Below are 14349 nucleotides of genomic sequence, written 5' to 3' on the forward strand. Positions count from 1 at the left end.
CTAGAATATAAAATAATTTAATGTGATAATAAAATGGCATTTTAAATCACTGGGGAAAGTTTTGACTGGTCAATTTATTGTCCTAAGAATATTGTAAAGAACTCTAGTGAGATTTCCATTTTGTACAGTACATAAAACTGATCCCAGATGGATTAAAGTGTTAGGTTTAAAAAGAAAAAGTTGGGAATAAAGCATAAAATAGAAGGCAGAAAATACAGATGACTATTCATCTGATGTTGGGGTCAAAAAGAGAATTTGCTCCGAGCTAGTACGAAAGGAGGAGCCCGGGTGGTGGTCCTAGCTTGATACTCCCCATCCCAGCCTGCATCTGATACAGCCTTCTTAGTGAGCAGCACCAGCACCTCTCTGTTCAGCTCACCTTTCGCCTCTTAAAGCTTCTCCAGGTTCCTGACGAAGCTCCTCCTCCAGGACACTTTCCGTAGATGGTTTCACTCTCTCTTCTCAAGAAAGTAGAGCCATTAGAGGACACCTCAACCCCCTCTCCAGAGCACTTGCACATTTTCTTCCTCTTGTCTCACAGAGGGAAGGATGCTCTCTTTCCACCCACCCCTGCCCTGGCATTTTCAGGACCCTACTAAGGTCAGTTTTTTCCTCTCTCTTTCCTATCCTTCTACCTCCAATTTTGGATTTTTTCCTGGTTGCCTTTAATCATGCTATAACCTCTCCCTCTTTGGGAGGGGGCAGTACTTTAGCTCCATGTCTCATTCCTGCTCCTTCTTGCATTCGCCTCCCCTTCACAGCCAAAACGTTTACTCATCTCAACACAAGTAAACATTTTGTTTGTTTGTTTACTGGCCTCACCTTCCACTCTCTTCTCCACCCATTAAAAGATGACTTATGACACCAGTGGTCTCCCTAAATTACCCTTGCTCAGCTCACAAGTAACCTTGAAGACACTACATTCAGTGAGCAAACAGAAGGTTGCATCTTACTCGGCATCCACACATCACTGTTAACCAGTACCTTTTTGCTCCTCCCTTGGTTGCTTCAATGACAGCCCACCTTCCTGGTTTGCTGTTGCCTCTCTGAACACGGCTTCCCAGTTTCCGAGTTTCTTTGTTTTCCTTGTTAGGTTTGGAGTTCCTCTTGCCTTAGTCCTAGACTTGCTACTTTTGTCCTCCTCTGCACTCTGGCTACAAGATCTGCTCCCTGCCCATGGTTTCAGTGCCTAAACATCACTACCCACTGCCCCCACCCCACTGCTACAACATTGCCCCCTGGGTGTTCTGCATACTTGTCCAGTGAATTATGACAGAACTGAGCTTGCCAGCTTCCTTTCCAAGACTAAGCATCCTCTAAGGCTCCCTTTCTATGAACAACCTCTGATCCACCCCATTGGTATGAAACAGAAGAGCTGAGGTTTACCTTGACACGTCTCTTTGCTCCATCACCACCAAATCACAGGAGCTCCCCCAAATCTCTGACACAGTCTAATTCTCTTCTACACTACCATCACCCTGGTCCAAGCTACCATCTTCTCTCGCCAGGATGGCTTTTCTCCTTCCACACTTTTCCTCCACAAAGCCATCCACTGCACTCCAACACCCACCCTCCCGAGGATTGTCCCAGTAGCTTCTACTTATCCATCGACCCTAACTCACTTTCTACTCATTATCCTGATTTGCCAGGCTAGATTTTCTCTGCTGGTTATAATTCTTCCAACACCTTATGTGTTTACCTCAAAGTCCTGATAACAACATTAAAAAAACTAATTATGAGTGCAATTATTTATTTAATGTAGTCTCCCTTTCCAGACTACAAGCTTTATCAAGGATTTGACTATATCTTTCTTTGTCCCTGGTGTATCCGTAATGTCTGTCACCAAGTCCCTTGGTCATATTAAGTATTCAATAAATATTTGTGGAAAGGATGACGGGATAAGGAAAAGCAATAAGAGATCTGAATACTTAGAAGTTTCTACATACCTAAAAGATTTAAAAAGCAAATGAAGAACTGACCAAAACTATTGTAACCTATGCAAAAAAGTTTAAAAACAGATGATAAATCATAAGACAATGATGAACAGAAATGAAGAGCCATCCAGAAAAATGAGCACAGGGTATAGAGAGCATGTTCGTAAAAGAATCAATGCAAATGGCCAATTAAACTGAAGAACAAATCTGTGCTCTCCAGTATTCTAAAAAAGATACAACTACATATGCTTAATCTTTTAAATAGTCGTTGTTGTCATGGATTGGGAATTGGCATATCATTCTGTTTGGGGAGCCCAGAATTGTGTGAACTTTCTGGAAGGCAATCTGGTAATATGCGTCAAAAGCCTTAAAGATAAAATAGTTCATCTACTTTGGCCCAATAAATTAATTTCCAAGAATTTATCTTAGGGACATCAGCAGAGTTGCATTCAAACACTTATTTGTAAGAATGCTCATTTCAGTGTTATTATAATCATAAAGAATTCAAACCAACTTTAATGCCCAATAATAAAGGATTGGTGACTATAATGGGGCATATCCTGCTCTAAGTAGCCATTAAAATGCATGGCCCCAAAGAACGTTTAAGGATTTTTTTAAAACTGTTATCTGTTTAGTGATAAAGGAAGGTCACGACACAATATGCACAGTAGGAGTTTAATTTTTAAAAATAAAATATGTATATGCATAGTCATGTGAAAATACTGGAAAAGTATCTCCAGTTACAGGGATTATGAGTGATTTTGTTTTCTTTTTTAAAAAATCTTTTTTTGTAGATTTTTAATATTCAACAAATTCTGTGTATCATGTTCGTAATGAGAAAAACTAAATATATTTTAATTTAACAATAGGGAACTGATTGCAACATATGGCCGTGGCTATATCTAGAGAGGCATAGCATGATGATTAAGAGTATATGCTTTGAAGCTCACAGACAGGTGTTCACTTCCCTCTTTGCAACTTAAGAGCCATATGACCTTGAACAAGTTATTTAATCTCTTAGCCTCAGTTCCCTTATCAGCAGAAAGGAGATAATACATACTGGGCAGAGCTGTTTTGTAGCTTAAATGAAATAATGTATGTAGAATTCTGATCACAGAGTAAGCACTTAGTAAAAATACCTGTGTTTGTAATGCCAAAATATAAATAGATTCTGTAATGACTTACATGAATTCATGATCCTCTAGGGGGTTATAACGGGAAGTTGGGGGAATCATTATTTTATGGTTCAGCATCTTCCAGACTGTCATAATGATGGTGGAATCCAGCAGGAGGATGCTGGCAGGAAGACTTATCTGGGTACAGAAACAGCCCAGGAAAGGTTTTGCTCATTAGGGCAAAATGCTGGCATAGGTCATTGACTCATCTATTTGTCCAACCTGCAAATGGTTGTTATGCATCTACCATGTGCCAGGCATCGGAGACTCAGCAGCTAGACAAATGAGCTGCCCTCTAATTAGACTGAAGTTTCAAGACACATAGTTCCTGGTAGATTCAGGGATTAGGAAACTATGGAAGCACTTCCGGTAGCTGGAGAAAGCTTGACAGGTTTGGGAAAATGGTAGTGACGTTCACGTTGCATTCCTCAAATACCAATCCTAAGGCAAGAGTCTAATTCCAGAATCCTACTGCTGGCAGGGCTGGGACCTACAGATGTCGTCTTTACCCTGGTCAGTTTTAGTTCCAGAATAAACTTGCTCAGAGCCTGCAGATGAAAAGCCATCAGTCTTCCAGAAAAATGGTTAGCCAACTATGGCCCATGGGTGAACTCCAGCCCTTGCCTGTTTCTAGAAATAAATTTTTTTTGGAACACAGACATGCCCATTTATTTATGGATTGTCTATGGATGTTTTTGTGCTACAGGTGCCAAAGTTGAGTAGTTATAACAGGGACTGTATGGCCCACAAAGCCTAAAATATTTATTATCTGACCCTTTACAGGATAATTTTGCTGACTTCTGTTCTAGGTCAATGAGGCTGGAGAAATGAGATGGAAGGTGACATCAAGTTCCTAATTTTTCCTTCTGTAGTTCCAGGAGCTGTTCCTCTGGAGTCCATCCAAGGGGGTCCCTTTGAGGAGAAGATCTACATCCAGTGGAAACCTCCCAATGAGACCAACGGGGTCATCACGCTCTACGAGGTAAGGAGGCGCCTGTGACTGTATCACTTGGCTTGGTTTTATTCAGTTTACTTCAGCCTGAAGTTGGCAAATACCTACTGTGTGCAGAGCTCCATCAAGGGCACAAAGGTGAGTGAGACACAACTTACTGGAAGGTTTCTGATAATACAGTGGGAAAAAAACACAGGGGCATCAATCGAGCTGTCTTGATAGCCCTAGTGGCAAAGAAAATTGAAAGGATTATTGATCTCTTCAGCAAAGGCATTAGGACTCAAGGAGTCAGGTAGTCCTGGCACAGCTGAGCAGACCCAGGTCTGGCAAACAGTACTTGCAGTTCCTCTGGAAAATCACAACACTCACATGATTCTCATGGTACCCATATCATTCCCTGGGCTTCCAGAATGATCCCAATGTCATTCTCTAACTGGGGGTACATGATTCTTGAGCTTTGATGTTGCTCTGTGGCTAAGGCATATGGTGATGCCTTGGCCACAGAGCCAAGGTGATGGTGTTGAAAGCCCTTCTCCCAGGATTAGCAGGGTCTTATATCAGAGGTGGAGCAAAATGTCCTTGGACAAGAATGCTCCCATCAAGCCAACACAATGTGGCTTCACTGAATACTTTCAAAATTAGAATAAATGGTATAGAAGCTCATTGCAAAGCAAAAGCAAACAAACAGTAAAACTTCAATAAGGCTGATATAGGTAAATGCTAATATGGGGATATGGGCAAGATTGACTTTCTTCCCACCCCTTGTATTCTGAGACACCACAAGGTTGTTGATACAGATTATAATAAAGTGCAGCAATGCAGAGAAAGGGCATGGAAACTGAAGCTGGAAGGATGGAGTCTGGTATCCTAGTAGTCCTACCACCATCTCAAGTGACCTTTAGCAGGTTCTTCCTCTCTTGAAGCCTCAGTTTTCTCATCTGTAAGATGGGGGAGGTTAATTGTTGCTTCAGGCTTTCTCTAAGGAGTCTGAGGGGGGACAGGTGATAAGCATCCCAGGCTGAAATGCACTATAGGCTCATGGAGGGACTAAAGACTCTCAGGGCTCATGCAGAAAGGTACACCTGTTGAGAGAGAGCTTGGGGAAGAATATCCCCGCCATAAGGGAGGATGAGCTCTGGGGAGGAAAGTCAAGGAATATTGATGAGGGAGAAATATTCAGGGTAAATCTGATGGACACAAATTCGCTAGAGAGACCTGGATGGACCTCAGAGCTGAGGGAAGAGAAAACTGTCTTATCATGTACAGGGTGCTGGAGAAAACACCTTCAGGAAACACCTTATCTCACTCCATCCAGCGTTCCTCAGAGGCAGAGATGTCTAACATCTCCATCTTGGAACATGGGCTTGGGAGAAGCCTCCTTCCTACAGATGCTGCTAAAGGAGAGGAGGTACTCATACTGATAGACCTTGCCTGGGACACATTCAACACCTTATTAGGGAAGAGAAGGACTGGAAACTCAACTGAAACAAAACCCAGTCATTTAAAAGCTACACACTGTTCTCTGTAAAGCACAGGCTGCGATCATACACACTCACATACACACTCACATACACACAGATGAGATAGACATCTACCCACCTGCCCTTTGTAAAGCAGAGGGAAAGGACCCAGGACTTAAGGTGTTAAGTTGCTTGGTGTTGTTATATAAATGGATCTCAATGCCAGATGTTGAAGACTTTTGGAATTCACAGGCCAGTAACATTTCAAATGGTTTGGGGGAACCAACATAGAGTACTTTACCATCTTTTATTAACATTGTTTCATAAAAGACAATTTCAAAAATACAGAAAGGACATAATCTCAGAATACAAGGCAGTCCTTTAAATTGAATAAATTTAGCTTTATGGGTCACTCATGACATTCTCCTTATTTTTTCCTCATTTTTCCTTGAATTGAGGACAGCTCTGGCTTGAAAAGACTCTGGTTCTTCTACCTACCTGCCTTTGGAAACCACAGGTCTAGGCCGTGTTGCAGGTAGAGTCATATCTCTACACAGATTTCTTCCACAGGAGCAGTATCCCTCTTGCTCTAATATGCACTGCACTGGGCTAGGAAACCCTTGATTGTGATTCCACAGTAAGAAGAAAGAAATAGATAGAGAGAGAACAAGAGTGCAAACATAACTGTGAGTTAGACACACTGAGCAATAGCTCCCTGAAGGGGCTGCTGAACACGTTTGGCTGCTTGCTGCTCGAAAGCCAGTACTTGAGAGACAAACGTTGGTTGGAAAGGAAAGTTTACTTTATTCAGGAGGCTAGCAACCTGGGGAGAAGGCAGACTCATGTCCAAAAGCCAACTCCCCACTGCCAATCAGAGGGTAAGAGCTTTTCAAGGGGGAGTTTCAGGGATGTATAGGCGGAGGGAGGGGGTTAAGTGCAGCAAAGCACAGTGAGCTCTGACAGTCATCTTGGAATTGGTCATAGGGTGGTCTGATCAGCATCATATTGATTGTTTTAAGTACAGTTCATCTTCAGTTCCGGGGTCAGTTTGTTCCCATTTCCTTGAAGTTAGTTCTCGGAATTGTGTCAGATGGAGCAGCTTATGTCATGGCTACAGTCTGGTCGTCGTGTAGTTAACTTCTTCCACCTGGTGCGAGTTTCAGTATCTGCAAGATAGCTCAAAGAATGTGGCTCAGAATATTATCTGTAGCCCTTGAGGAAGAACTAAAGGTCTTTGACTTTGCTTAATGGCTAAACTATTATTACTTTGTTTTATTTGACTGCTTTCATTTGTTTCTGCATTTCCTCACTTTAAATTTATTCTTTGGCTAAAGTTTTTCTACAGACAAGAGGCAGGCGGAGGACATGGGGGGTGGTTCTGTCCTGAGAAGGCCCCATAGGGTCCTGCTCTGTTCCGAAGGTGGACTCATAGATGGTACGCTGTCTGGAACTCTGGGCACAAAAGTACACACAGATTAGGACAACACGCCTTTCTTCTCACTTCTCTGTGAACCCAGTGCCTTGTGGATATTCAAAGACGAGTGGCTGGGATATTGGCCTTCCCATGAGGGACTCTACTGGAAACAGCTGTGGTGAGACAACTTCAGGCAGTTTCTTGGCTGCTCCTTGGGCTGTAATACAGAGAACCAGAGCTAGAAGGCGGCCGCTGTCTGACTTGGTTGAGCATCTGAGGTTACCTTTTGGGAATATGCCAAATTTCTGGGTTGACGCTGTGAAGGGACCTAAGGAGGTCATGGGCTTAGGCCTTATATTTTGACCATAAGCATGGCTGTGACCATGTGTGTCACCAACCAGCGAGGCCTCAGAAGGTAAGAATGTTGACTTTTGAGGTCAGGCAGCCTAGATCTGAATCCCAGCTCTGCCACTTCCTTGCTGTGTAACCTTGGGTACATTAAGAAACTGCTCATTTATATTTATTAATAAACATCAATATATGTTTAGTACTGTGTTTGGCATTTAGAAATAGCCTTGAAAAATATTAGCTCTTGCTATTAAATAAAAATGAGGCCACTGAGACTTGGAGAGGTGAAATGTAAAGACCGAGGTTATGCAACTCATGGGTCCTGAATTCAAGTGCAGGTGTCTTGCCCCTTATTCAGTGTGGTCCGTGGACCAGCAGCACTGGCTTTACCTGGGAGCTGGTTAGAAATACAGCATCTCAGACCCCACCAGACCTCCTGAATCAGAGTCTTCATTTTACCAAGATCCCCGGGTGATTCACATGGGCATTAAAGTTTGAGAAGCACGGCTCTAGACTGCACTGTTCTTCAGAAAGTTTCAGCAGGGTGGGGAGTCTCCCCCACGCTGGGCTCAACCCAGTCCTGCCTCAGATGGTGAGCAGGAGACCTTGCTTTTAAAGACACTTATAACAGAACATGTGTTTATGAGGCAAGTTCCAAATTTAATTAGATGAAACCAATTTGATTTTTAAAATTAGGTTCTGGTTATAATTTCTAGAGAGAAATCCATAAATTACAAATCACCCTTTTCTGATCTCAGAAAGTACATTTTGTGGCAAGGAGAAAATCAGACAACACAAATGGAAGAGAAATCCAGGATTGTCTCTGCCTTCCTATGTACAACCTTGGACTCAGCAAAGTCAAAAGCCAAAAAGAGGAGGGAGTGAAGAAGAGTTATAACTTTGTAAATATTGTAGAAATTGTTAACCACAGCAGGTCTAAGTAGTATGTCATATGTTAAGATGAAATTCCCTTCCCCGTGGGTCCAAGTCATAACCTATGGGCCCACCCTTGGACAGTTCTGCCCTCCAAAGTCAGAATGGCTTTGATTATGTCCCATTCAGTCTCTGGGCCTCAGTCCCCTCTTTGTAATATGAAGGTGTCAAGTAAAAATATGAAGGAAAAGTAAATCCACACCAATCCCACAGAACCAAAGTTTTACACCTCATTTTGGATTTGCTCTGCTGTTGAAACCTTGCCTGTGGCCAGAGACTTCAAAGGCAAAGCAGTGATGACACTTGAAGGAAAACAGCTAGTGTAAAGGCCCTGCAGTAGGAATGACTCTGGCCTGTTTGACAAGTAGGAAGGAGGTCAGAGTGACTGAAGCCTCGTGAGCATGGAGGACAGTGATGAGGCCATGTGGAGAGTGGGTGGGCAGAGTCAGGTTATGCAAGGCTTCTAGAGTTTGCGCTTTCTCCTGAGAGGAACAGAAAACACCCTAGGAGGATTTTAAGCAGAGGAGTGAAGGAATCATATTTACATTCTTAAAAAAATCACCTGGCTGTTGCGTGGCTAGTGGCTGTGAGCACATAAGCATCTCAGGGACACCTGGAAAATGTGCCAGGAGGCAAGGACATTTAACTCATCTATGATACTGCAGTGAGGCCTCAACTATTTGTTGGAAGCCCTTGCATCCAGGTGGAAGAGGTGAAAACTTTGTCACATCTGCTTTTTCCTTGCTGCCTCTTTCTGGACTTGGACACCTTCCTTTCAGTCAGGAGTTCTTATCTTGAAGAGCTCCCTGGAACCATGGACTTAGATTCTGACCTCCCATCCCTAAGGGCTGGGAGTCTAGCCCCCTACCCTGATGCCACCCCAGGGCTGTGAAACGGCCTGATTCTCCAACAGCCACGACCTCCCTCCCTGCCCACTGAAGGGGGAGCTCAGAATGCTCATCAGAGCCCGCTGAAGCCAGCCTCGCCTCTGCTGCAGCAGGACGCATCAGGGTGCATAGCCCGTGGCCTCAGATCTTCGGGAATTTGTATTTTAGTGGAGATGCAGGGTGCACTTCTGTGGTCACTTCCCCAGCAGGGTGACAGACAGTGCATGAAGAGAGGTCACATCAAAGGCCTCGTGCCTACACACCAGCAGATCAGCATCGCCTGGGAGCAGGTCAGACATGCAGCATCTCAGGCCCCAGCTCATATCCACTGAATCAGAGTATGTGTCTTAACCAGGTGACTCACACGCACATGAACATGGGAGAAGCACTGGTGTAAGACACATCCTAAAATGTCCTAATCCGGCTCTGGAAAGCTCTGCTTGATGCAGACACTGCAGTCCTTGGATGAATAATGTGGCTGCTACATGAACTGAGGGATATCTCTGCTCACCTGGGGTCCAGAGAGCTGAGGATTTTCACCAGGGATGTGGAAAGCATGCTATTTGCATAGACTCTTCTGGAGCCCTACTTGGGTTTGATGGGATATCAGGGTGCCCCAGTCAGGGCCTGTACGTGAAGAGGGTTGGCGTGACCCCTTCCACTCTGACTCTGCTCTTGTGAACAACAGGACTCCCTAAAAGCAGACCAGGCAACTGCAGACAGGCACGCACAGCCAGAACGCGGTCACAGGGGAAACAGTCCAGTCAAACAGTTGCCTAAAAACTCCTCAGTAAAATCATTCAGAGACAAGCTGCTCAGAGTTCATGAAAAACAATAATCAATATGTGTTTCAATTCAATTAATTGTTCTCATCTCTGTCCAAAAATAAATATAAAACAGTATGAGGGAATTGGGCCAGAAGATGTTACACTGGCAACTGGATTAACGTGTGAAAATATTTAAAATTCAGACATGTGAAGCTTCCCAATAAGCCTTTATGTTTAGCAGTCAAAATCACCAAGTTTCTAATTACAGTGTATAAATCTGAGAAGCTTAAAGGGAATGAGAGGACCCTAATGAGGCAGGAATGGGTGTCTTGATTATGCTAGAGTTGACTGACATTTATCCTGCAAGCTATTCTAGGTGCCTGGCGTTCAGAGTTAAATAAAACACAGACTTCGCCTCAATAAAACAAGGCGGCATTCCTGTGCAGAAGCCCCTTTAAAAGTCAGGATAGGTTGGAGGGTCGTCAATATTCTTCCAGCATATAGACAGTTGCATTTGATCTGAACCAAAAGCATGGGCCCCAGGGATCAGCATTCCATCAGAGTGCATTGCAGGAAGGCCAGGCATGTGTTCTCAGCCAGAGAGGAGTTCTGTGCAGGACCGGTGCAGGCAAGCACTGATGGAGAGAGGGGCCAGCTGCGTGATGAGCTCAGAGCAGGCTCGCAGAGAAAGGCCCGGGGGAGGGGCTGCCTCCTTTTGGATGTTCATCCTCCTCCTTTCTCTTGGCTTGGCTGTAATGACCTCTCAGGGCTCGCTTACCCAAGACAGGCTTAGGGCTCCAGTCCACAGAGGGTCAGTAGGGAGGATGGGATGTGGTCCGTGATGGGCAGGAGGTAGTAGAGGCAGGAAGTGACTAGCACAGCCCAAAGCAAGAATTTGCATAATTCAAGCTGGATCTACATTAATTACGATGTACAATTTGCATAATGCAGGCGGCTAGTGGGTGTAACATGAACCAGGCTGGTAACTAGGAAAAAGGCTCTTATTTCTTTTGAATCAGTTAAGCCATAAGTATGGGAACCATCCATTCCTCCCACCTGCCACACATCAAATACTCTGGAAAGTTCCATCCAGGCCAGGTCATACGACACCACCTCCGCCACCACTGTGTTCTGAACACTGATCTGATGCCTGGACCACTTCAGAACCTCCCTGCCGATCCCCCATCCACACTTCCCCTATTCCACTTCCCCATATTGCAGCCAGACAGAGCATCTTGCAAAGTAAATTCAGTCATGTTACTTCCCTGCTTTGGCTTCGTCTTAACTTTAGAGCCCCGGATGATCTGGCCCCTCTAACTTCATCTCCTGCCTCTCTTCCCACTGTTTTCTGTGTACCAGCCCCTCTGACTTTCTAACGCTTCCTCCAGCTCATCCAGTTCTTTGCAGCCCATGTGACTTTGTGAATGCTGTCCCTTCTGCCTATAACACTTTTTACTTTATGTTTCTTGTGGCTGGTTCCTTCCTATTCTTCACCTCCAAGAGGCTTTTTCCCTGTACTGTCCATTTTATCCAGCAATTTGCTGATTTCTGTCATACCATGTTTACAACCTGCACTTACTTTGTTTGTGTTCTGTAGCATCATCTAGTCCCCTACCGGACTTTCAGCCCCGTAAGGGTATGGGCCATGTGATGGTTATTTTATGTGTCAACTTAACTGGGCCACGGTGCCCAGATATGAGGTCAAACATTATTCTGGATGTTTTTGTGATGGTGTTTTTGGATGAGATTAACATTTAAGCCAGTGGACTTTGAGTAAAGCAGATTGCCCTCCATAGTGTGGGTGGGCCTCACTGTGGAGGCCCTCTGAGTTGAAGCTCAGAATAGAACAAAAGACTGAGCTCCCCTGAGCAAGATGGAATTCTGCCCGCAGACGACCTTCAGAACTGAACTGTGAAACTAGCTCTTCCCTGGTTCTCCAGCCTGGTGGAGAACTGATCTTGAACTGACACTGGTCATATTTATTTTTGCTTTTTAATGTGTCCTCAGGACCTAAAAGAAAAGTTTGCACATCATATGTGCTCAATAAATATTCTTTATATGAGTGTGTAGATTTGTACTTTATCTTAATAAGGGGTAATGGTGAAATTTAATCTAACAAGTTTAGTGGTTCTCAAGCCTGGCTGAAAATTAGAATCATACCTTGAGGGCTCCAAAACATATCATAAATACATAGGTAGGTGAATACATAAATAGATGGATGGATGGATGACTGAATGTTTAGGCATCATTGTATTCCAAATAAATCAGAATCTCTGGAGGGAAAGTTCTATCCATGTGGAGTTTTTTTTTTGTTTTTTTTTTTAAGTGCTTTGGGAAATTGTAGTGTACATCCAAGGTGGGGAAGGAGCATTCCATAACATGAATCCAATCAATACACTCTGATATGTTATCCTAGCTAAATACCTGTTAAATAAACACAGTCATGACTCTGGCTTTACCCTGCCTTCATTTTCACTCTTCTGGAATACAGCATTGTCTGATGTTACACTATAGCCAGCTCAAACTCATGCACATGCAGATGCTAGGCACTAATTATGTTAAGGCTCAAATTCAAGAAGCATTGGCTTTTTTTTCCCTCAAGTTTGCTAAACAAACAGTTTGTGGAATAATTGAAGACACACAAGGCCGGATCAGTCCGTCAATATCCCTTTGCATTTCATGAATGGCATCTTGCAGCTCTGACAGCAGAATCCACCATAGACTTTACCTTACAAATACTTTCCCCTCTCCTACAAATACTTTCCCCTCTCCTTTTACAGTAGAAGTTAGTTCTATTGTTTATTTGTGAGATTTAAAAAAAGGCATACGCACACACAAAGCTTCATAGATTTGCCCAGAGGCTTTCCCTAAGTCTTAAAAGTCAGAGCCCTGGGATGTCAAGGAGCCATTTTTCCTAACCCTGAGCCCATTATGCAACCTCCATAGGATGTTCCTCTTCCAGAGACTTGAAAAATGCAGGGATCCCTGGGTAGATGCCATATACAGGTCTGCTGGGCTGACAGGCTGGTTGACAGGTATTTCAATAGAAACAGCTCTGGGTTGAAAGGAATGATTTCTGGCACCCTGAGTCTGGAAGGAGAGGACGTTGCATTCTGATGTGAATAAATAAGTTGCATTTATGTAAGTGGGACCATTAGAGCTGCCTGTCTTCCACTTTTAGCATACCAAGAATGCCTATATATTTGCCTCAGGGTGTTTCTTTTTTTTTTTTTTACAACACAGGTATTTGTGATGGAGCCAGGTAATGTGACAGTAGGAATCAACAGATGCATAGCACTTGTTACCTAAAGAACAGCAAATCATATTCTCCTGGCAATAAAAACGTTTTCACAATAAACATTAGTCATTCAACTTAGCTGTAAGAAAGCAGTAGAAGTTACTGCATGGAAAATATTCCCACAGTGAGCACACATGGATCAGTATATTTGTCTTGGTGTATGAGTTTATAAGCATGTAGGTTTGTGAGTGTATGTAGCTGTAACATGGCACGTGTATGCACATATGTATTTGTTCACCTGTGCGTGTGAAGCCTCTACCCTTGGGCTGTACCCATAGTCCCCATTGCATCCCTGGAATTGCTCTACTGTTTTTGGAGAGTTAACTATAGTAGATTTCAGAGGCACAGGGCTTATGTCTGTTTTCTCCTTGCCTGGAGAAACTCCAGGTCACTTCTTATCCTTGTCATAGGAATGTCTCGATGGGCTCCCAGCTGTTTCTCATGAACTTCTGCCGTAATTCCTCTCCAGAGCTTTTGCTAAAGGAAAATTTTGAATTAAAAAAAAAACCCTGCAAGTTAAATTTAATCCTGTGCATTTACAGTTGTCCTAAGAGAGTGGAGGTAGGGAAATGAAAGGGTAGTTCTGCATTTGGCCAGTCGGGCTCTCCTTCACGTTCCTTACGTGGGAGGGAAACTGTGTTTTGATGCACTGTGCAACCGGAGGACTTTGTGAGGAGTGGCCTGCACACACAGCCACGTGCCTACTGATGGAACCCTCTCTTTGGCTACCTGGTCCTCTCAATAAACTATGCCCAGAGGCAGTGTTTAAGCTGCCAGAGTGTCTCTTTAAACATCAGAAGTTGTTCTCTTTTCATCTCAGATGTTTTACCTTATTACTCCTGTTGGATTTCCACCTGGACAGGGCAGTGTGGCATGGATTTGGTGCTTTTAACTGGCTGGCTCTTTCCTTTGTGTTTTGGTCAGAACAGCTCTTTGTTTGGGACTAAAAAATGAAGAGGGGTTGTGAGTGTTCATCTATCATCAAGGCATTTGGAGCCTTCATCCTGAAGTCTCTGGAGGCTGGAATTCAAATTTATGATTCAGAGATTATCCTTTCATGGGTCTCAGAAGATGGCAGGTGGATTTCTTCCCCTCACTCTGATCCTTTTCTTTGGCTATTTTTCTTCATTCTTCACCAAGAGAAGAGTAGTAGTTCCTTAAACTTTACACCCAAGTATGGG

General features: G+C 43.6%; 1 protein-coding gene across 1 annotated transcript in view; it reads left to right on the forward strand.

Annotated features, from left to right (window-relative positions):
- PTPRT (protein tyrosine phosphatase receptor type T) overlaps window positions 1–14349 on the forward strand; it is a gene marked incomplete at both ends in the record, with an annotated part of 1080119 nt that overhangs the window by 690261 nt on the left and 375509 nt on the right. The window contains 1 exon segment of the mRNA XM_082644817.1: window positions 3982–4091. Coding sequence (XP_082500943.1) covers window positions 3982–4091 — 110 coding nt within the window.

This window comes from Mesoplodon mirus (assembly GCF_964341445.2).
Source record: "Mesoplodon mirus genome assembly, chromosome: 15".
Lineage (NCBI taxonomy): Eukaryota > Metazoa > Chordata > Mammalia > Artiodactyla > Ziphiidae > Mesoplodon > Mesoplodon mirus.